Source organism: Notolepis coatsorum (genome assembly GCF_963971535.1).
Source record: "Notolepis coatsorum genome assembly, chromosome: 9".
Classification (NCBI taxonomy): domain Eukaryota; kingdom Metazoa; phylum Chordata; class Actinopteri; order Aulopiformes; family Paralepididae; genus Notolepis; species Notolepis coatsorum.
In genome coordinates this window covers 78,447,029-78,472,010 of record NC_140173.1, presented here as the reverse complement: position 1 = coordinate 78,472,010, position 24,982 = coordinate 78,447,029, and the positions used below count along the sequence as shown (strand labels likewise).

At 42.2% G+C, this 24,982-nt stretch overlaps 1 protein-coding gene across 1 annotated transcript in view; it reads left to right on the top strand.

The window, feature by feature from the left end:
* Window positions 1–24,982, top strand: part of cfap46 (cilia and flagella associated protein 46) — a gene marked incomplete at both ends in the record, with an annotated part of 296,072 nt that overhangs the window by 78,218 nt on the left and 192,872 nt on the right. The window contains 4 exon segments of the mRNA XM_084321923.1: window positions 5,873–5,993; window positions 12,328–12,470; window positions 15,461–15,561; window positions 18,158–18,270. Coding sequence (XP_084178049.1) covers window positions 5,873–5,993; window positions 12,328–12,470; window positions 15,461–15,561; window positions 18,158–18,270 — 478 coding nt within the window.

Genomic DNA, 24,982 nt, shown 5'->3' with positions numbered 1-24,982 from the left:
ATAACATTATTATTCATTTATTATCAGTTACCTCTTAAGCCCGAACAGAATGTATGAATTAATGTTGCGTTTTTCCCCTCGAATGTAGTTGAGAGTAAAAAACCCTAACCCAGTCAAATCAGCAGTCAAAGTGTATCTTTTCAGCACTACGTTTGTTTACCAATGATTTTAACTGTTATTAGTCAAATATGAGTTTATAGAAATCTCAGGGCATCGAGTTGGAAAAAGGCGCCTATACAGTAGACGTGAGGATTTGGCACAACCTAACTTGAGTGTAGTTTTTTGAGAGAAGAGACCCACGGCTTTCGATGGACTTTCGAATTAAAAAAAACTACACCTCCCAGCTCACGCCAGCCCCTGTCAATCATCTGACTTCTAGCGTGACTTTTTTATTTCTCTTATTTTTCGGGATCATATCCCACAAACCTGAACGTTATTGCCATAAAACAGAACACTTTTTTTCGACCTTTCTGTGAACGTCTAGCAAAAAACGGCGTTGCAATCTGATGAAAAATGGTGGAGAAATTTACATTATAATTTTTTTTATTACAGTAGATTTCATTCACAGTTTTTGCTGCACTGTCAGAGGCACCTGGTCCAGGGACGTTGGAACTTTAAATCGGCAGAGGGTGCGGCCTTTCTGAGAAATAATTTTTTTTCAGAACGTGATTTCCAATGTCCTTTTAAATTAAAATTATGTGAGAGGGAGTGACTTTGAAATAGCCTACTATACTTGAATTCTAATGTATTTCTTTGAGAGGAATGTTCGTTGTTTAGAATGGCTATAAAAACAAACATCACTTCTGAATACCTCACTCATAACAATGAATTAACACGCTCGCTCTGCGCGCTCTTTTGCATTTTGTAGGCTATTTGGTTTTTGTATTATGTTTCCACTCTGATGAAATAAAGCCTTAATGAAGCGTAGTAGCCTATACAACCATGAACCATCAGTCTCATGACTGAAAGTGGACCTTCGCTCAGTTGTACGTGTAATGAACTCTTTCATCAGAGTGGAATCATCAATGTCATCCAAAATGTCACGGTGAACATTCATTATTGCTACGTGGGTGAGTCTCTCTATTTACATGCGGCGGTTGTTCAAATGTGTTAGAAATAATCCTTGACCGATATTCCTCTCTTTACCGCAAGTTAAACAAATTACATGTGTTTTGGACGTCAGTCGCTTCTTCTGTAGTCTATACCCAATTCAACAGATCCGAGGGTGGCGCGCCGTCTGTCAAACCAGCTGCAGCACATCTGTTTGCGTTCCAAAACATCACAGATTCTCCACATCTCTACACGAGAGGAGAGGAGACGACGCAACCTGTTCTAACGCCACAGGCGACCCGTTTAAGATCGCTGTGAAGGTGGAACGGGCTTCCGTTGCCCACTTGCAACCTCCCTAGTCTATATAATGTCTAATATGTCTTCGCCCACATGTCACTTTACTGTTATAATAACATAACGATTATTCTGTATGATTGTAAGTGTAATGGTGAAGTGCTTTGAGCAGGAGAAATATATAACTTATAATGTTACAGTCAGGCGTGCGTTCCTGATATCAACTGGGGTTGCACCCACCTAATGGCGCCACGTGCGCGCGCGCTCCCGCGCATGCGCATAAATGTCCCCTCGCTTGAGCACAGACTACAGACAGTGCCTAATTGCCTCTACGAATGGAATGTAACACATATCATTCACAACAAGTTAGGTGTGAATGTATCTGAGAACGTATTTAACACACCTGACGACCGGCGCTATTGATATGCAAAGTAGCCCAAGTGGGTACTTGGCGAGTGCAGCGCATTCCTGTGTGCGTGCACGCACTTTGGCTCAAATCTTACCCTGCACGGAGTGCAACCCCGTCCCAAGAGCAACCTGGTTACAGTATATAAAGTATATACAGTATATACAGTATATAAAAGTACGTTTTGTGCAGTAACTGAAGCTGCCTCTAGGGGGTGCTGCCGCACCCCCCACACCCCCCCTTCCAACGTGCCTGCACCTGGGCCCATGAGTTAAAAACTTTTAATCCCTATCTGATCCGATCAGATTTTTAAATCCCATTTTTTGTGATCCAGGATCGGACAACTCTGCCAGATTTTGTCCCGGTATTACAAAGCAATCCAGGATAGGATCACCCTGATCCAGATTCAGACTTTTCAAGATTACTAGATCCTGAATATCAGTGCTTTAATCCTACCGATCTCCATCTAGTGGATATGAAAAAAAAAAGGATGACAAGGACTACATTGCAGAGACATCTATAATGTCTAATTATATTGTTAAATACATGAAGGACATACAACCACAATGGAATTGTAATAAAAAAATACTCCCACTAGGGTAACAACAAAAAAACATTCATTCACAGGCAGCTGATCATCCAGGCGTGCTGAATTCTAAGTGAGGTTTCAGTTTGCTGAAGGTGATGACGGATGATGGACTTTTTTTTGTTGAAGATATTTTTTCTTTAATCTAAATTACATTTGTGATTGACAATCTTTGTTGTGATAGCCTACTTTTATGAGCATAAACATTTATGTCATCAGCATTTGGTTGAAAACAAAATAGGCCACCACAAATGTGACCAAAAGATACAAAATGTAATTGATTTGCCATGAAGGCTAAAATTGTGTATTATTTCAGTTAACAAACTTTGCCATCTTATTTATATTGAAACGTAATGAAATGTGAAATGTAATGGTACAGTTTATTGTAATTGTAATACATGATAAGCATCTTGCTTCTTCCTATCCACTTATAAAGGCCTTATTACCTATTACTAGCCGGCACGCACGTCGCAAGCACTCTCAGCACTTTGCGAGCGTCTACCGGCTCAGGGCTGCATTTACCGCAGATCATGTAATACACTGTTGAAAGTTGAATTTGGTGCCTTTCGATCGCCACCTCACTCTACCAATTGCGTGCCTCGGTTCTCGAGTTACATGACTATGTCAGGTGAGCGTCTTTTTACAGGCCGCGCGTCAAATGACCACATCTGACTGTATACGTTCTAGAACTGACCAATCACAGCTGATGGCGAAAATGATTGGTCAGCTATGTAGCCAACGAGGGTCCGCTTCGAACGATACCCCACGTGGGTGGGTGCGAGTGGGGGAAGTAGGTGAAAGTTAACGAGCGAAAATTAGTTGTGACTGAAGCTTCAGAACCCATGGAGGTGGATAGCCATTTTGGATTTTCATGCTTTTCTTTTTTGGTACACGGTTTACTAAAACCTTTCTCAAGCACAAATCTTTTTATGGATTTTTATAAAATGTTGACCTGTACTACATAAGACTTCAGGCTATAGAACTGCAGTGTTTTCCAGCTACTACCTCTATGCTGAATAATCTGACTTGACTTTGGTGTTGGAAGTCAGTTCTTTTGAGCTCCAGATGTTCCGTAATTGCATGAATGCTGCATGTGCTTTCCTGATTCGTGCTCTAACGTCAGCATCTGTGCCGCCCTGCTTGTCAATAACACTGCCAAGGTAGCATTAGCACTAAAAGTGATTTTTTTTGCCTTAGTAACTTCAGAATGTTACCTTTCAAAAGAGACCAGGATCATGCATGTGCTATAAGGATAAAGTATAAAGCTAAGCTTTGCAAAAAAAGTATGCAGTCCTCAAAAACTAAAACTAAAATGGCCACAAAAGGGCCGATGCTATAACTGGTTAACACGTATTACAATTACCTTAATATAAAGCATCACAAACCCCTGCTGCTGTACCGCAGACACATCTGTGGGTCCAAAAGGAAACTGAATTTATTTAATTTGTATGTGTGCCAACATTTTAACTGTTCTCATCTGATTTCGTACCAAACGCATCTGTTTGAAAGGAGTGGTGGTGATTGAAATAGGCCTTATATTGTTGTGGCTCTCTTGGATTCTCTTCCGTTTAACTGAATAATAAGGATAATAATTGCATAACTCCCTGAAATGAATAAGCTCCTAACTACTGTATGCATACGGGTCACATTTATTCCATATTATATGAATTATAATAAGTAAAAACCCAGGGGTGTGAGAGAATTACCAGACAATTTAGCATGTTACAGTAGCCAGACAATTTAACTGATACAGTGCAGTACTGTAGCATTTAACACAACTTCACTGACAAACAACGTTGATTTATTTTGCACATAATCTCACACATATCCCAAGGCTCTAAACTGTTTTGCAAACATTCATTTAGTTTGACAGTTATTTGCATTTATTACTTTAATAATAATAATAATAATGATGGCTTGAATTTATATAGCGCATTTCACGTACCCAAGGCACTTACTTTACAAACTTTATAGAAAATGTATAGAAAATTAAACATGAATGAATACCCACAACGCCCCCCCCCCCCCCCCCCCCATCCCAGGACACCCACCTAGCGCACCTCCCTAAGATACAAAAAAAAAACATTGAATATGAACAAAATAATCACAAATTAACAAATAACACCACAGTATGAACAAACAAGGAAACATGGAAAAACAAATGAGAAAGAAAAAAGGAATGGGGGGGAAGAGCTGTAGCTCCAGCCCACCTCACTCCTCTGTAAATATCAGGGGTCACAGTGAGTGGGTGATAAAGAGTCTCCAAGTATCAGGGGTCTGCGTGGGTGATAAAGAGTCTCCAAGTATCAGGGGTCTGTGCGTGGGTGATAAAGAGTCTCCAAGTATCAGGGGTCTGCATGGGTGATCAAGAGTCTCCAAGTATCAGGGGTCTGCATGGGTGATCAAGAGTCTCCAAGTATCAGGGGTCTGTGCGTGGGTGATAAAGAGTCTCCAAGTATCAGGGGTCTGCATGGGTGATCAAGAGTCTCCAAGTATCAGGGGTCTGTGCGTGGGTGATAAAGAGTCTCCAAGTATCAGGGGTCTGTGCGTGGGTGATAAAGAGTCTCCAAGTATCAGGGGTATGTGTGGGTGATAAAGAGTCTCCAAGTATCAGGGGTCTGCATGGGTGATAAAGAGTCTCCAAGTATCAGGGGTCACAGTGAGTGGGTGATAAAGAGTCTCCAAGTATCAGGGGTCTGCGTGGGTGATAAAGAGTCTCCAAGTATCAGGGGTCTGCGTGGGTGATAAAGAGTCTCCAAGTATCAGGGGTCTGTGCGTGGGTGATAAAGAGTCTCCAAGTATCGGGTCTGTGCGTGGGTGATAAAGAGTCTCCAATTATCAGGGGTCTGCGTGGGTGATAAAGAGTCTCCAAGTATCAGGGGTCTGTGCGTGGGTGATAAAGAGTCTCCAAGTTTTCTAAAAGTTGGCTAGAGATCCTTTCAATGAGAACCTTATATTTTCCAGTTGTAGATCCTGTAGGACCCCCGTAATCAAACTGCTGTGTGTAGGTGGAGAGACATGCTTCCACTTCAGCAATATAAAACGTCTAGCCGACAGCGAGGAGAAGCCGCTACAGTTCAAATCTCCCTGGATGTTCCCATTTCAGGCAGAAGCCCAAAGGCAGAAGACAGCTGTAAGAGGATCTGGGTCAAAATGGCTATCAAATATTTATTTGAATGTATTAAAAATGTCTGTAGAGTAGCTGGTTTGTCAGTTATTGAGAGTTAATGAGTTTGACTAAGGCTCCCCTGTGACATCTGACACAATAGTGAGTGATATTTCTTCATCTACATCATTTCATTGAGCTGTAATTAACACAATGCAAGGATTCAGTGTCCTCTGATGACATCACTGGGGGCCATATTCAAACACACGAACTCTCAATAACTGTCAAAGTAAATTAATGTGTGCAAAACAGTTCAGAGCCTTGGGATATGTGTGAGATACATACGCAAAACATGTTTTTCCGTAAAGTGCCCTTACAGTACTATACTCCAAGTATGTATTTCAACAACTGTGTGTTGTGGTTCCCTCAGGCCATGATGCATGTGGACCAATGGCCCAGCTCTCTGCTAAGGCTCAGCACCACTCTACATCTGTACAGAGGGGACAGCGACTCCTGACCAGAGAAGGAGATGATACCAACCACACAGAGAGGTGTGTGTGTGTGTGTGTGTGTGTGTGTGTGTGTGTGTGTGTGTGTGTGTGTGTGTGTGTGTGTGTGTGTGTGTGTGTGTGTGTGTGTGTGTGTGTGTGTGTGTGTGTGTGTGTGTGTGTGTGTGTGTGTGTGTGTGTGTGTGTGTGTGTGTGTGTGTGTGTGTGTGTGTGTGTGTGTGTGTGTGTGTGTGTGTGTGTGTGTGTGTGTGTGTGTGTGTGTGTGTGTGTGTGTGTGTGTGTGTGTGTGTGTGTGTGTGTGTGTGTGTGTGTGTGTGTGTGTGTGTGCGCGTGCGTACGCGTGCACGCGCTTAACACTTTGAGAGCCAGCCGTGTTTTCCTTTTTACCCCCTTGAATGCCCACATCCACTCCAATGTTAATGTTAATATCGCCTAATCTATACAAAACAGAGGATATGGAGAGGGCTTCAGCGTTCTTATTTTGTTTCAGGTAGGTGCTCTTTGGATTAAATCCGGGGTAGGATTCGCTTATAGAAGAAAGGTTGAGATCCAAGGCAGCTCTACAATTTTTTAAAAAGCCTTTATTTATTGGCTTACATTATTTAGAAAAATCTTTTTAAAAAAACCGACATGTTTCGGCCTACATGGCCTTCTTCAGGGTGTTGCCTAATCTATGTTTTAAATTATGGCTATGTGTCTAATCTGCCCGTCGCTTATCAAAGACTCATTTTCCAGTCAACATTGTCGTAGCAGATTGTTTTTTTATCGCTTAATTTCCGTTTGATAGCATTTTGAAAATCACTAATTTTCACGGAAAAAACAACACATTCTATGATAATCGCCTTTTACTGGAATATTCTAGAACGTTGTCATTTTTCTGCCTATTTATGAATAGTTTTCAAATAAACGCTAGATGATCGATAGTATGTGTACGCATGCACGCTCGTGCCGCCAGTTGAAAATCCATTCTCCTATTTCCTGACCGCGAGCAGAGTCAAACAGCCTATCACCATAATCACATAAAAGCTTATATATCCGTGAAAACTGGTCTGATTATCCTAATACTGATAACATAGATTCCTTACCTGAGATCAGATGGTATCCAAATGGATTATTCCAATTCCTGATCGCCATTCGAAAAAATCGCTCATTTGATTGATCCACCGTGTATACAGTAAAACACATATTCCCCGCGGCTCCGAGGCTCCAGAGTGAAGCTGGTAGACCCCGGTTACATGAGTGAGAAGTAAAATGTGGAGTGCTGTTTTTTTTTCCCATTTCATTTTCATTGAGTCCAATCCAAAAGGGTGATTTACCATCTGGGAGACAATAGGGGGCGCTTTTTTCACATCTGAGCGCCTGGGGTGACTGGATCTCCAACGGTAGACTCGCTTGATGCAATATGATTTCAGATCGCTAATAAAAAAAAAAAAAAACGAATAAAACGAATATTCTCGTGATTGGGCATTCAACCCGGGGGGTAATAACCCGAATAATCTCGGGCGTGGCATGCAAAGTGTTAAAGTCCTCATGAAACGGCAAGCAGAATGCTATTTGATTCCACATATGGAAGCTAGGGAGGGACCTGTCATGGATATTGATTGGCATTTACAGTAGCCAATAGTGCTGAATGTGCATTACGGTCAACCCTTTAGCTAGCAAGCTAATGTGAGCAACGTACGAATCGACTTTACCATAAATCATAGGCTGATATACGCTACATTCTCTTTAAACATTGGATTAGCTAACGTTAGTTTAATAACGTTAAATGGAAGGAGTAAGCCGGCCGCTAAAAAGAAAACCCACGTGGTTTTCTCAGACAAAAAGGATGAGCGGGACCACCTAATAAAAGAACGTTTCGAGAGGAGTAGACGTTTGAAGATAGCAGTGTTTCAAGAGACTGGCTAGGCTACTGGGGGCTGTAGTGGTGAGTTTAGATTATATTATATTCACTTTATTGTCATTACACAGTACAAGACAGTGCAACGAGATTTTTTACGTCTAACCAGGATGTGACAATCAACAGTCATTTGCAATATAAAAAACTGTACAGTAAAGTGCAATGGTTAGCACAATGTGAAATGGTGAAAAATATACAAAATACAATATAAAATATAATAAAAAATAATCATTAAAATAAAGTCTACATAAGCTATGGGCTATATACACAGGTATACAGTGAGGTGCAGTGGGCTATGTATAGTTTTGATTCAGAAGTCTGACAGCTGAGGGGAAGAAACTACGTGGTCCTGTTGGTTCTGCCTGGGAGGCTGCGGTAGCGTGCCCCAGAGCGAGTACCCCGCAGGCGGCTGAATAGTCCATGGTTGCTGGTGAGAAGCGTCTTTGATGATATTCCGTTCTCCGGTTCTCATAGATTGATGAGATGGGGGGGAGTGGGGTCTTGGTGATGCGTTGGGCTATTTTCACTACCCTCTGCAGTGATTTCTGGTCCTTAATGGTGCAGTTGCCGTACCAGACTGAGATGCAGGTGGTGAGGATGCTCTCAATCGTACAGCGATAAAAGTTCACTAGCACGCGAGGGGGTAGGTGGAGTTTGGCCAACTTCCTCAGGAAAAAGAGGCGCTTGTGGGCCTTCTTGACCAGGGTCGAGGTGTTGGTGGTCCAGGAGAGGGCCTCAGAGATGTGGACTCCCAGGAATTTGAAACTACAGACACGCTCAACCTCCTCTCCATTGATGTGGATGGGGCTGTGCGTGCCTGTTTTATTTTTCCTGAAGTCCACCACTATCTCCTTAGTTTTTTTGGTGTTGAGGGCCAGGTTGTTGTTAGCACACCACAGAGCTAGGTACTGGACCTCTCTGTACACCGACTCGTCATTGTTGCTGACTAGTCCCATCACGGTGGTGTCGTCTGCAAACTTGACAATGGTGTTTGAGCCATGCACCGGTTTGCAGTCGTGGGTGAAGAGGGAGTAGAGAAGAGGGCTCAGCACGCAGCCCTGCGGGACACCAGTGCTCAGGAGGAGAGTGGAGGACTTGAGGCTGTCCAGTCTAACATGCTGAGGTCTGTCGGTCAGGAAGTCCAGTATCCAGTTGTAGAGGGACGGGTCGATGCCAAGGTCATGGAGCCTGGCGATAAGCTTGGAGGGGATGATAGTGTTAAACGCCGAGCTGAAATCAATGAACAGAAGTCGCACATACGTGTCCTTCTGGTCCAGATGGAGGGGGGCAGGGTGTAGTGCTGCGGAGATGGCGTCGTCCGTACTCCTGTTCTGGCGGTAGGCAAACTGGTAGGGGTCAAGTGAGGGTGGTAGGCAGGATTTAAGGTGAGCCAGGACTAGCCTCTCGAAGCACTTCATGATGATGGAGGTGAGTGCTACGGGTCGGTAGTCATTGAGGCTCTCTGGGGAGGCGTGTTTAGGGACAGGAATGATGGAGGTGACTTTGAAGCATGTGGGAACTTTTGCCTGGGCCAGGGACAGATTGAAGCACAGACACTGAGTACCCGCCCGGGGATCCCATCGGGTCCGGCAGCTTTTCGTGTGTTGGTTTTGCACAGTTCCGCAAACACATCAGTGGGGGAGAGTGTGAGGGTCAGGTGGTTGGCAGGGGTGGGGGTCTTGATGGCCCTCTCGTGGTTGGCCCTGTCAAAATGGGCGTAAAAGTAGTTTAGGTCATCTGGGAGGGAGGGGTCAGTGGTCAGGGGGTGGCGTGTTTGGGTTTGTACTCTGTAATGGCCTGCAAGCCCTGCCACATGCGCCGGGGGTCAGAGCCATTTAGATGCTCCTCGACCTTGAGCTTGTGGTCGTGCTTGGCCCGTTTGATGCCCCTCTTCAGATCGGCCCGGGCTAGACTGTAGGCTTGTGGGTCACCTGATCTGAAGGCGATGTCACATGCCTTCAGCAGCTGGCGGACCTGCCCGTCCATCCATGGCTTCTGGTTAGGGAAGATTGTGATCAGCTTGGTGGTGGTGACCTCGCTGATGTTGGTGCTGATGCAGTCCAGGGTGGAGGAGGTGAAGGTATCAATGTTTGTGTGAAAGTCCACTGTGGCCTCCGCAGCAAAGTTACTCCAGTTGATGTTTTGAAGCCGATGCTTCTTGTTTAACTGTGGATTGTGTTTCTTTTATAATGGTATAAATGATTATTTGTGTAAATAAGGTTATACGCCGACCATTAAGAAAATACATGTTAGTTTAGGAATAAGGGGCAGGTAATTATAAGATTTATTCTTCTTCCTGCTCCTTTTGTCCATGGAATGGCTATTTATGATTTTTTAATGAAGAAACTATGATTGTATTATTCCATGTGGCAAATAAAAACTGAACTGAACTGAACTGAACTGAACTGAAGTGTCAGGTCTGCTCCCTCGGGCCAGATTTTCACAGATTTAACTATGGGCTTGATTCGCTTGATGAGTGGTTGGTATTTGGGTAGGAGGAACAGTGAGATGTGGTCCGACTGGCCCAGATGGGCGAGAGGGAGGGCCAAGTAAGCATCTTTGGTGTTAGTATAGATGTGATCTAATGTGTTGTCCCTCTTGTTGGACAAGAAACATGTTGGACAATTTTTGGTAGTACAGACTTTAAATTGGAGTGGTTGAAATCTCCTGCAATAATGAAGGCAGCCTCCGGGTGGCGTGTCTGTTGTTTGCTAATGGCTACATGCAGTTCTTTCATGGCTAGCTTTGCATTAGCATCTGGTGGTGTGTATACTGCAACTGTAATGATGCATGTAGTTTCTCTGGGCAGATGAAATGGCCTATTTTTAATCATGACAAACTCAAGCTGAGCAGAACAGTGCTTAACGATGGTGACGTTATCTGTACTCCACAAGTATCTATCTGGTACACCATCGTGTAGCCAGGATTCAGTGAAGATTAGCATGTTTGCATCAGAAATCCTTTTTGCCACGGGCACTGGGAGCACACGTGGCACCGCTGGTGGACGGGGCCGGGGAGCAGTGCTGGTGGATGGTCGGGCTGAGATGTCATGTTCTACAGTATGCCTTACAGTAGTCTTTATACCTGTATCACTGTACATATACATATGAATACTACAACTCTGTACATGCATCTGATGAACACTATTACTAGTGTTTATATTTATATTATTTTATACCCAGTAATCACCTGTGCATTGTATGCTACATTGAACTTTACTGTTACATTTGTACTCTGGTTAGATGCCAAACTTATTTTCGTTGTATTGTACTTATCCTGTATGATGACAATACATTTGAATCTAATCAAATTTTGATCAGTCGCAAATCGCTTCCATGCTACCTGTTGAACACGGGGGTCAGCACTGCACAGATGCAATGCTGAGCCTCTCGCTTCTGTTTTGCACGCGGTCCTAGCTGGCGGGGCGTGTCAGTATGCAAATTCAGGTGTACGAGAATGCGCTTCCAATTTAAGAATGAGTGACATACTTAATTTAAGGAGTTCAGAGCTGCGACCATTTTGGCAACTTAAGAATACCTACAAAAGAACTTTTTTGTCATTGTCGGGACAGATACTGCCATATAAGTGACAATCAATTATTCAAATTTCCCATATAACCATCTCTTTGAGGCGGTCAGGTGGCGTAGCGGAGATTGTGCTCGTCACCAATGCAAGAGGCTGCGGTCTCGACTCCCGGAGAGTCAGCATTGCCTTGGCTTGGGCTGATCGCTATACTAACTCGTTTGGCTGAGTTAGGGGGAGGGAAGCCGTGGGTGGGTCCTGGGCGTTGTGGACAGCGACCCCTACAGTTCGGTCGGGGCGCCTGCACAGCGAGGGTAGGATCTGGACAAAGGTAGTGTGACCTTCCACACGTTACACTCTCCCGGTGAGAATCTGCGCTGCCAGGCTGGCTGCCGGCTGGCTGCACATGTGTCGGAGGAAAACATGTGACAGTCTCCGGCCTCCCGGACCAACAGTAGGGGGGGTGCGCAACAACCAGGAAGGGGGTTGGGAATTGGCATAACGACTAACAGTGGGATGGGAGAAAAATCGAAAAAAGGAGGGGGAAAAAGATTAAAAAAAAAACTCTTTGAATCAGTTGATCCTTCTTTTCACTGAACACGTTATGCTAATAAATGTTCGATCCACTAGGACCCCCTGAAGCCTAGCATATGGATGTTGTTTGCAAGTCTGTATCTCTATTCATTCACAGTGCATACTTGAGTTGCCCTGGTCTCCCCGTATCGTTACAGCTTAAAGAGTGTGCACATCAAAAAGAGCCGTCTCCGCAGTGGAGAGAAGGCATAGCCGTCGGGACGGGGAGGCGTTCATTATTAATGGTGTACAGCAAGCAAACAATGTTAGAATATGTCTCAAACACTGTGTTTTCCTGCTCTTGGCTTCCTCTCCCGTGGATTTTTGAAACGGAATACGCTGTGTTCCCCCCCCCCCCCCCCCCCCCCCTCATCGTCACAGGGTGAAGCTGTGGGCAATGCTGGCGAAGAGGGCCAGGAAACAGGAAGTCTGGGACGTGTGTCGCGCTGCGTGTCGACTCTGCCTGCTCTACGACGATGGGAGATGGAACCTTCCAAAATCTGAGGGTGTGCACGTGTCTGAGGGTGTGTATGGGATTCTAATCTGTGGTTATAATTTTTTGTGAATAAATCAATACAAATTCATTTACTCTGGTGCCAAGAATGTTCTACAACCACTGCCATAACCAAATCGGCTAGTTGTTTGAACCCAAGTGCGGCCCGGTAACAGGCCGGTATTTATTATTATTGCATACAGTTCTGAGACAGAAAATATAACCCCCATCCCTGAAAAATACAACTTATGGACTATGGACATTATACAAAAGTAACTGTACTTACAGTAGATTTCATTCACGGTCTTTGCTGCCCTGTAACGGGTGCCTGGTGGTACTAAATCCAGCTCTGCCATTGGAAAGAGGAGATTTGGCCCGATCCATATATGTATGACTTGGCCACAATAAGCTCATTTATAGACCTGATATTCTATATTCTATATTCATATTTCATGTGTCCGGATGGCAAAATGCAGTACTGTATCTACAAAAAACACAACACGCAACCACATTTTCACAACTTTTATATAACTACATTGCAAAAGTAGTATACTTTTCAAAAAAAGTGCTTCATTTATGTGCCACATCTGCAACATCTTCTGCAACATCTCCTCTTCAACATTTCAATATAAAAATAAAATAAAAAACAAACAAGTGCATGATGTGCATCTGAACATTCTAACATCAACACTTGAACAAAAAAACACATTTATAGTGCAGCTGAGCTTATGAAAAAGTGCTTCATGTCTGTGCAACAACAGCAAATCACAGCATCTTATTAGCACTTATTGTCCACTCTTAACTCTCAAACATCAGGGGGGTGGGGGGCAGACAGGCCTAGCCTACATACACACATCTAATGAGAGCGATTGCACTTCTTTGACTGGGCAATGGCAGAGAAAGAGGGTTCATAGGAAGTGAGGGCTACCCACAAACAGTGATGCAAATGCTCATTTGTCAAGGAGGCACGGTTGCTTGTTTTAATGGCATTCATGTGAGAGAAACTGGATTCACAGGTGTATGTTGAGCCAAACATTGTTAGCACAGATATTGCCAGCGTTTTTATTTTGGGGAATGTCTTGACATGAATACACTTTATCCAAAATGTTGTGGTGGATTCATTCTCAAGTGCCTGCTTCAGAGCAGATGATGCTTGCATGTCAATTATTTCAAGTTGCAGGAGACCTTCATCAATGTGAAGTGATGCAAGGAACTCTTGTCCTTTTGTGGAAATAGCAGCTACATTGGCAAATGGGTTGCTCACAAAATCCATCAATTCTCTGGACATGTCAAATTCATCAAATCGACTTGCAAAGTTTTCCCTCAATTTATCAATGAAATCTGTCATTAATTGAGTGACTTTTTCCTCAATTGTGCGTGTTAACGTTGACATGAAAAGAAAAAAGTAAAAAAAAAAAAAAAAAAATATTAAAAAAAGATTTTTTTTTTTTTTTTTTTTTTTTTTTATTATTATCATGTAATCTTTGGCGGGCCGGTCAGAATCATCCCGCGGGCCGCCAGTTGAATAGCCCTGCTGTAAATCATCTGCCCTTTGTTCATTTTCTTAGATCTCAAGAGGGTGATCTCAAGAGGGTGATCTCAAGAGGGTGATCTCAAGAGGGTGCTGAATGAGCTCATCTTTCACTTTTGGCCAATGTTAGCATGGTGTTTAGTCACCGTCAAAAATGGAAAACAAATGTATAATATAATAATAATAATAATAATAATAATAATAATAATAATTTATATTCTCCTTTGGTTCATTCATTCAGCATAGTAACAGACACAATATTCCTGACACTGGGAATACATTCCCTAATGTCCATAGATGTCCCTAGATACCAAGAACATGCAAATGGATCTTGTAGAAGTGGAGCAATCTTCCATTTACTTGGGTATGTAGGCGAATTTTCTGAAAATATGAAAATATAATCCTGGTCAGAACAACGGAGCAGACTACAATATATTTGCATTTGTTAGCCATGCTAGTATTCTAAACAATCAATCCATGCCAAAGCTAGATATATAAAAGGTGAAAGACTCACACTCACAGCCATGCTGATTTGGCTAAATGACATCCAACCGTTTTCGTTTGAAACAACATTTAGTCCGGGGAGTGCCATGGTTTCTCCATAGAGCCCCGTCCATAGAGCCCCATCCTTACTGCAGCCAGCCACGCATTACTGATATTGATTGCCTTCAAAGTCCTTTGGTGGGGGGAAAAAGGAACACTTCCTGATTGGAGTTTAATTTGGCTAAACTTTGAAATGCTATAATGGTCTGGAATGAATGTTTCAATTACGTTGTGACCATGGGACAAAAATGTATCGATGTTTTTTTGTGTAGAATACATTTTGCATTGCAATCATTGCACAACGGTCGATAGTAATCCAAGTCTGGCTTAAAGCGATTCCTAAAGTCAGTTCACAGCAAACTTTTATAGATTTTATATCTGATGTTAGTCCATCCAAAAAAGGCCTTGCCTCAGTAATTTAGTTGCCTATTGATTGAGATTTGAGGCAGAATTTGTTGTTAGAATTCTGGTAAGAAAAAATAAATAATCATATGCATCACTTCCCAAACTGTTTCCCGTTTCACAGCATAGTTTACTTGAAAAAAGGGACTTAACAGCCCCATTAACTTACCTAGCATTGACATCAAATTGCTAACAAATGCTATTAACTACTGTTTCTAATATATGCCTAATATATGCTTTTAGATTGACACAGTTAAGTCAGATAACCCTCTTAAAACACCTACATTAGTTAATGTAATTATTATTGTTAAACTCTAATTTACCTGGGTACTCAAGTGTAAATTAAATCCATATTGATCTGCCATTTATACTGATATCGACACCGGTTAAGGTCTTTGTGTCAATGATAATGGAGATGAATGCGAGTGGATATCATCAATACGAACTAAAGTCTTGTGTAATGGACCTGCAAAGCAACAACAGTTGTGGTTGGACGATCAAGAAAAGATGGCGGAGTTTGAGATAGATCCATTATTTTGCAGCAGGTGAAGGCAGGGATGAGGAGGGCCCTGCGGGGGGTGCTCTCCAGAGCCCTGCAAGGGACTTGCTCCGCCTCCTGGCTGAAGTCTGCTTCATCAATGCTGAGGTAATCCACTCGTCTCTATCCCTTGTCCTGAAGCCATATCACATATCCATATCACATGCTCAATGATTCTATGCAACACTAACCCATCCATCTACATTCATTGCACACACGTCCACACATGCACACACTCACTTTAAACAAACACTCACCTTTAACATTCACTTTAGACCCTTTAAACACTACATCATATTTTATCTATTTATTACAAAAAGATTGGCATACCTCGTTTTAGCATTTTGCATTTCAAAAGAAAAAAAGAAGAAGTCTGTACCTCATTGGTTGCATTTTGTACTTAATTTTGTAATTTAGGTTTGTATACTTTGTTTTACTGTATGAAGCACATTCTCAGGGGGCTCATACAGAACTAAGTATTTCACTGTAATGTACATGTACTTTATATGTGACAAACGTGTTAATTTTGTCAGCAATCTTTATTTTTTTGTTTTAGTCATGCGTCAAATGCTCTTTTTCGTTTTCATCATATTTAGTCACCTTTATCTATTTTTTGTTTAGTCAAACTCAAATCTAACCTGGTTACATTTACCTGGATTTCCTTGTGGAAGGTCTTCAGATGTCATTTGACATTAGTGGTGTTTTTACCCTTAATTCGATGACCACATTTTATTCTCCTCCTCGTGTTTGACTTTCAACGATACATTCTGTAGCTCCTTCAAGCTCTATATGCCCAGAGTTCTGGTCTTCATTCTCTTCCAAACCCACTGCATACAAGACCACCGAGACCCTGTTGCCCCGCCATTGTTCCATTAAACCCCTGTCGTGTGCAGTTACTGCTGTCAGTGTCTGTCAGAATGCTGGCTAAGAACAAATAACGCGGGTGAGAAAATGTATCAAAGCGCTTGTGCTGCACACATAGGAAACAGAAATGCTGCTATAATAATAACATTAATTATTCTAAAAGCTATAATTATTTAGTCTCGTCTTGTTTTAGTCAAGAGAGATTTCGGCATGGTTTTATTTTGTAAACTACATTTTGTGTCGTCGTTTGTAGTCAACGACATTGCTTGAATTATTTAGTCACGTTAGTGTCACATGATCTCCATTAACGTGACACTGGTGACAAATAAAGCAGAACTTGAACCTCCAATACTCCCTTCCCCTTGTCAAAATCCACCCTAGCACAGAATTGACATGCTGTATGATCTTGTCAAACAGTTTACTGAAAATGTGCATACATGAACAAGCCTCTCCCTAGAATAGAAACAAGATAGTCGTGGCTTGAGTCTGTCATGTCATCAAATGACATGAAATTACTTTCTGGAGCTGCTCCATTGACAGTGAGTGAGAGAGACTTTGTCAGGCAATTTAAAAGTGCCAAGCTTGTATTTTCCAGGGATGGGGGGGGGGGGGGGGGGGGGGGTTATATTTCCTTTTTCAGAACTGTATGCAATAATATGAAATAAAACACATTTTAGTTACATTTAGTTAGTGGGAGAATGTTGCTGACGTTCATAAATATCCATTGAGCTATTCCAAAATCATAGGAATAGTATCCGTATGAGAATTCTGTTTTAAGGTGGACTTGCGTGTTTCATGTGTGAGAGTTGGGGACAAAGGTTCCGTGCAGCAGCAGTAGCAGAAGAAGTGCATTATGGGATTTAATCAAGCCTGCTAGATGGTGATTGATTCCTGTCAAGAGCTGCTTGTGTGTGTGTGTGTGTGTGTGTGTGTGTTATTGTGTAATCCCACATGCCCATCAAACCTGCAGCCTCAGAGCCTTTATTAGAGCTCCACAGAGATGTTAATGACAGCAGGGCTGGGCGATAAACCCAGTATCTACAGATCCCGACATTACGAATCTCTTGCTGACCTCATTTTTCCCCATATGGATATGTCCGGTAAAAAAATTTATCCAGTGCATAGGCTGTTTCATGTTGTGCCCCTTTAATTCAACTGAATGTGCAACAGCCAATCACGTGTTAAAACAGACAAACATGTTGACAAACATTACAAACATGTTGACAGAACTGAATGTGCAGCAACCAGTCACGTTAACAGGCAAACTGTGTGGAATTTGCACACGTGTTAAAAGACAAGTTATTGTTTCATTTATCGCCATTGAGGTGAACGTGATTATATACTAAACCGTCTGGCCCTACTTGACAGCACTTTGAAGACAATGAAGACACAGTATGGACAGGAAAATAGATGACCTCACATCACAGTCTCGATGGTTACCACTCTTTCAGGACTCCCTTCCCTTTTTTCTGAGACAGTATATGGATCAGTTGATTCCTCAAAGGTTACCATTGTGATGATGGGAGTTCTCTCTCTCTCTCTCTCTCTCTATCTCTCTCTCTCTCTCTCTCTCTCTCTCTCTCTCTCTCTCTCGCTCTCGCTCTCGTTTGGCTGGTCTTAGTCTTTTGCCGCCAGAGCCAAACGTACTGTTCTCTTTAAGTTCACCAATCATTCCCTGCATCTTTGATGGCTGTAGCCGCACCTTGATAGCTGTAGGCCAGCCCGACTTCCCCACTCAGTGGGGGGTCCGCTGGAGCTTCCTCGCAGCGGAGTTTATGAAAAGGGTAAGTCACCCCCCCCTTTAAAGGTTCAGCATCTGGGTCCTTTCTGTCTTCATCAGGCCACGGTTCACAAGCTGCGGACCGAGGGAGTGCAGCTCAACAGCCCGGCCGTGCCCCCAGAGGGGAGAGGGGTCTGTGTCCCAGAAGACGATGAACACTGGGATGTCTACAGGTAGGATATCTAGACCAAAGTCTAGATGTAACACTTCTGAAGTATAAACAAACTACCACTGTGCGGATTTCAATAAAATAGACAATTCTGAGTCAAAGATACGTGTTTGTTTTGGCATTTGATGTGTCTTTACAGATTCATTACTTTATTGAAAAATAAAGGCAGATCCGGTCAATTTGTTGTAGGTTTGAGGCTGTGTATCTTTGCCTTGCATGGAATGTTTGGGGAGTGGTTTCTCATGGATGCATGCTATCTTGCTGGAAGAAAGATTATAAACATTCTGTGAGAAGTTGACAGTTGGTCAAACTACACCGCATGTGAGAAATAGTTGCTATGCTCTCAAAACGGCAACATTGGCTCAAAGTACCTTTGACTCGGAAAAATATATTACACAGAATAATGTTGCCGTATTATTTGTTTATTATTCAGAAGTATGATATTTAGAATTGGTCCACAAAATGAATAGAAGTGAATGAGGAGCCCAACACCTGGGTGGAATAGTGGTGTTGACAGCAGACGACTGGTAGAGCAGTGGTGAAAAATCACTTTAAAGGGGAACTATCTTATAAATGGCCTTTTCCAGTCGTTTGGTTTTCTAGCAATGTGGGGTTGTACCAACACTGACTAGATGTGAAATTCTCATTCAGTCGCATTCCAACAGTTCAGCTGAGACAAGATCCTCCCCCACTAAACCAAGCCATTCTGAATTTACGTCGATCTGTAAGAAGTCTGATCTGCCACCGCCCGCCCACAATCAACTGTGATATGCTTATATGAGCAGCGAGTGGAAATAATGTGGAAGTGGTTTCGACAGCAGAGACCTTCAGTTGTTCACACACAGACAGTGAATCACACACAGATAACTAGATACAAACGGGTGGGATGGAATGGGACTGGGGGGGAGCTCTCCTCTCTATGCCCCTGCTTTTTACACACACTCGCAACTCGAGCCACTCACACATGCACACACACACGTGCTCTGTGCTCTCGTCTCTCTCTCTCTCTCTCTCTCTCTCTCTCTCTCTCTCTCTCTCTCTCTCTCTCTCTCTCTCTCTCTCTCTCTCTCTCGCTCTCTCTCTCGCTCTCTCTCTCTCTCTCTCTCTCTCTCTCTCTCTCTCTCTCTCAAAGGTATCTGCCAGTGCAGGTGGGTGTGTGCATTGCATTGTGATTATGGGCGGAGCCCAGCCAAAAACAGCTTGGACTTTGCAAGGGCAGAAAGTGGTGCACCAAAGTACTTGATTAAAAATACATAACAATGAATTTTATTGAAAAAAAACCTTACAGATGTGTTCCATAGACTCACAGGAATTGTGTAAAATTGCCCAAATAGTGAAAAAAATAGCAAAATCGTTCCCCTTTAACGAACTGGAACACACAAACAATGACTTTTTTTTTTATTATCTTATTACTCTGGATTATATACCACAAAACTCAACGTTATTGGCATATATTGGAGCGCAGTTAGTTTGTCTCCCCTATTTTGAGCATTTAGCAACCATCCGATTTTACATCAGTTTCAAAATGGCAGAGCTGTTGCAAGAATAAAAAACCTACTGTACATACAGTCGATTTCATTCTCTGTTCTTCATGCATTGCACGCCTGGTGATACTAAATCCTATTTGAACTCTGCCATTGGAAAGAGTAGAGTCCATAGTTGGCTATAATAAGGTAATTTATAGGCCTCATATTCTATATTCTATAATAATATTTCAAATTGCATGGGTCCGGATGGCAGAATTCAGTACTGTATCTACAAAACCTTCTGTTTAACTCATTCCCCGCCAACAACGAGTTTACTCGTTACTATTTGGTCTGTTTTTCTTTTTTCCGATTTTAATATTCTATTCAATGTCACGGACCTGTATGTTGCCATTAAAAGGCATACTGGGACCCTGAGGGTGCAGTACCAGCCAGATCCGGCTAGGTGGCAGTATTGAGTGCAGTAAACCCTGTTCCAGACCGTGTGTTACATTAAAATCCCTCCGGGCGCAACATTTTGACGGAGCCGAGTAAATCGCTTCATCTGACCACTTCGAAACGCATCTGGCACACTCTATCCATAAGTTGTGCCAAATTATGTCCGGGACCAGATGGACACCAATACTGGAAATCACGATCAGACAATTGGAATATTCTTTTTGGAATACCCCCGACCAAAGGTAAGGACTATCTGACATCAATATATACACACAACCTCCCGACCGCGCGCGGGGCAGGAGCTTCTCTCTCTTGGGGAAACACACACGCATTTACACACAACCTCCCGACTGCGCGCGGGGCAGGAGCTTCTCTCTCTCGGGGAAACACACGCATTTACACACAACCTCCCAGCCGCGCGGGGCAGGAGCTTCTCCACTCTCATATCACTGTCAAAATACACTCCCATGTGCGCGCCCGTATTCCGATCCGTGCAATAATATTCACAGGGGTATATATTGTCATTTGAAACAAGTTACCAATGCATTGTCCCGTGGGATTATGCCCCCTGCGGCGAAATTAATTAGTAATCAATCTCTCTATATCTCTCTGTCTTTTTTGATGAATATAAACTATAAAATTGTGTTTTGTTTATAACTTTCTCAAATTAATTTCCTGAATTGTGGGAGTCAGTGGGTTAGGACTTCTTTAAACTTTGAATGCCCATCACGAGATATCTCGGGTTATCAGCCCGCCCCCTGAATGCCCATCACGAGAATTCTCGTTTTATTTTTTTTTATTAGCGATCTGAATTCATATTTCATCAACCGAGTCTACCGTTGGTAAACCTGCCCCGCCAGGCGTTCAGATGTGAAAAAAGCGCCCCCTATCGTCTCCCAGATGGTAATGCACCTTTTTGGATTGGACTAAATGAAAATGGATGAGAAAAAAAAAACTCCGGAATCCACATTTTACTTCTTACGCATGTAACCGGAGCCGATCAGATTCATTCTGGACCCTCAGCACAGCGTGTAATATGTGTTTTACAGTATACGCGTTGGATCAATAAAAGGAACGATTTTTGGAATGGCGATCAGGAATTGGAATAATCCATTTGGATACCATCTGATCTTAGGTAAGGAATCTATTTTACCAGTCTTAGGATAATCAGACCTGTTTTCACGGAGATATAAGCTTTTCCCCTATGATATGGCTGTTTGACTGTAAGAGCGATCAGGAACTAAGAGAATCGATTTTCAGCTTGCGGCACCAGCATGCATACGTACACATATACTATCGATAATCTAGCGTTTATTTGAAAACGATTCATAAATAGGCCGAAAAATTACAACGTTCTAGAATATTACAGTACAGGGCGATTATCATGGAATCTTTTTTTCCCCCTTGAAAACGAGGGCTTTTCAAAATGCTATAAAACGGAAATGAACCGATAAAAAAACAATCCGCTTCGACTATGTTGACTGTAAATGAGTCATTGATAAGCGACGGGCAGATTAGACACATAATTTAAAACATAGATTAGGCGATATTAACGTTAACATTGAAGTGGATGGTGGGCATTCAAGCACTAAATGTGCGCCCCCTGCTGGGCACTGAAAGTGTTAAGAGATACTTCCTAATCCACTGTTTAAAATAATCGAATTGATTAAATAATTCTTTCTTGTAATAACATTTTTATATTTGATCTGGAACACAGATACAAAAGATGTGGATGGCAGTAATATGGAGTTTATACCACTTAAGGAGTCTGGATCTAGCCACCATGTGGTGCTCTATACATCGTGTCTTGCATCCTTTTATGAATCCAGTTTGATTGATGATCCCGTCCTCAACCGTTCTCCTTCCTCTGGTTATTGCTGTGTATTCAGGAGAACCCTCAACGATAGGTTACAAAAACATTTATATGAAATAACAACAATTCATCACAATGACACGTTTAAAAACAGCAAAATAAACAATACAATCCAGCCTTATCTCACTCTGCAATTTGGTTCTTTGAATGGTTTTTCTGACAACACTTTGTTCCCGAGTCAGGGGAATTAATAACCTCTTTTCAGAAGGCAACTAACCTCCTGGTAGCGAGGGGAATTTAAACCCTTTTTAAAAGGAATCTGACTTCCTGGTGGTTCAGCGGAATCTAACCTCCTGACGATGCTTCTCGAGTACCATTCACAGAAACTCAAATACTATGATTTTCTCAATGAATAAAATACATCCAATTAAAATCACATTTATCTATACAGTACATCATCAAAATATGACATCACCAGATAACAAGACCATACTCACCTAAGGTTAAGATTAGGGATGCTCGATATTGGCTTTTTTACCGATACCGATATACCGATATTGTCCAACTCTTAATTTCCGATACCAATATCAACCGATATCAACCGATACCGATATATGCAGGGTCCCCCCCCCCCCCCCCCCCCAAATGGAATAATTTCAGGTAATTAACATTACTTATTACATGGCGTTTTCACAATCGCCGAAATGCTTGCTTGTGATTGGTCAATAGCGCGCGTCAGAGGTCCGTTATCACACGATAACGGACCTCTGCCAAGCAATAATGACCGCTGTGCGCAGCTGTTCGCAATCAAGCCCACTACAACACTGTATCAGTGCTGCTCAGCATATGCACAGCTGCACTCAGTCATCAGTGCAATCAGACCACAGACCTGCCGACTGCCGATAATAATAATCACTTTATTTGGGCTGACAGAGCCACAGAACAACTGCGTTTGCATTTGATCTCGTCTTGTCGATGGTGTACAATGAATTAGGTATATTTGTTAGTAAGTTAGTCATGTAATAAGCCGGATAATGTATAGCTATACTCGATCATTGTCGCAAAATAATTGACCTTCACTGACGTTTAAAACACCTCGGCGCTGCGCCTCGGTATTTTAAACTCTGTGTCGGTCAATTATCCCTTACATATCTCTTGTTGTGGAATTAACACAATATTATGCATACTTTTGACAATAAATAAAATCAGAATTTGTTCTTACTTGCTTGCCTGGGTAAATAAAAGTTATAGAAATGTAAAAAAGAAAAGAAAAAAAGTTATAATATTTATTTTTAATTTTTTTTGAAAACCGATACCGATATTTTCCGATATCACATTTTAATGCCGATATCGGCCGATAATATCGGACATCCCTAGTTAAGATTATTAACACAACAATATTATCATCCCACTTCTGACACCATCAGGAGAGTGAGAGGCGGACAACAGAGTCTTTGAATGAATGTGGGATTTAATGAAGAATCATGTTGCAGCATGCAGAGATACAGACAGGCCCGGACTGGCCATCGGGAGCACCGGGAGTTTTCCCGGTGGCCTGGCCTGCACAGATAAAAAAAAAAAAATTATATAAAAAAAAAAATTATATATTTCTTTTATTATACCTTTTTTTTTTTTTTTTGCCATGCCATTGTTTCTAGTTGTGGCGGCGGCGCGGCGCGATCGCTTTTAGATAACCAGGTGGGTGGGGAACAACCAGGATTTCACTGTCTGCGACAGAGTAGGAGAACTATCTGACTCTCTCTCCCTCACGCGGACACACACACACACAATGGAGCCGTGCTGCCGCTTGTGATTGGTGGAGGCGGGACCAGGCGATACAACTGATTGACAGCGGAGGCGGCGGATGGAATGGCAGATGGCACACTCCCAAAAGGAGTTGTTAAATCTGACATTACAAAAAACAATATGTGGTGGTTATGATTGGGGCTGAAGTTGAATAAACAATTTATGAAAGAGAGAGTCAAAATAATTCCAAGATAATTCAAAGATTACACACCTTTGCCACATTGGCTACAAATATAATCACTGCAAAGTTATCAAAAAAATAATAATCTGATCAGACACAAGGGTTAAGTTGTTGTTCCCTTTCTAATTTCCTCCAAAACATCTAGTCTAGTTAATGTGATCAATATTATTTGACAATTGATGCTTTTTGTTGGAAATTTCAGTCAGTGAGCTCATACTTTGAGCTCATTTTATATTTAAAATGATTGAGACAACGCAATCTTCTGTCTTCGTTGTGCATGCATGCGTGTGCTCACCACACGTGATACATGTGTCACTATTCTGGCAGTGGTTACTGTTATTATAGTATTGTAATGAAAGGTCTGTTATTTAATATTTGTGTAAAGGGCTATTTTAACTGTTGATGGGTAGTGCATCAGTAAAGTGAATAAGGTATTGTGCTCTTGCCTTGTTTGAATAGGTGGAGAGAGTGGTTAACTGTATTATAATAGTAAATAAAAAAATATGTTGTGCTCTTGCTTTTTTATTTTTGAAGGTGGAGAGAGTACCATTGCTAGTGCCACAACAGTTTTATTTGAGGTTCATAACAGTACATTGTACTAAGCAATTGTTGGCTCATTAGTTTGTGATTCACATGCACTAAAATTCACCAGAATGCAGGAAATTAAGTCTTTGTAACAAAAAATATCCGGATGGGGGACCCCCAGACCCCCCGCTTAAAAAGTGGCCTGATTGGGGCTATATTTCGCGCTATATCTCCCGGTATGAATTATTTCCCCAGTCCGGCCCTGGATACAGAGTACAGCATAGAGTGCCCTATCCCTGGATCTAAAGTAAGACAGTATGTATACAGGAGACTTGATCAAACTAAGTGGAGCATTGACATATAGAATATGAGTTATAGATATGATGTGCAGATATCAGTTAGAGACAGAGTGTATGAGACATGTATGGGGTAATGACATACATGGGTAAGAATATGTATGTGTGTGTGT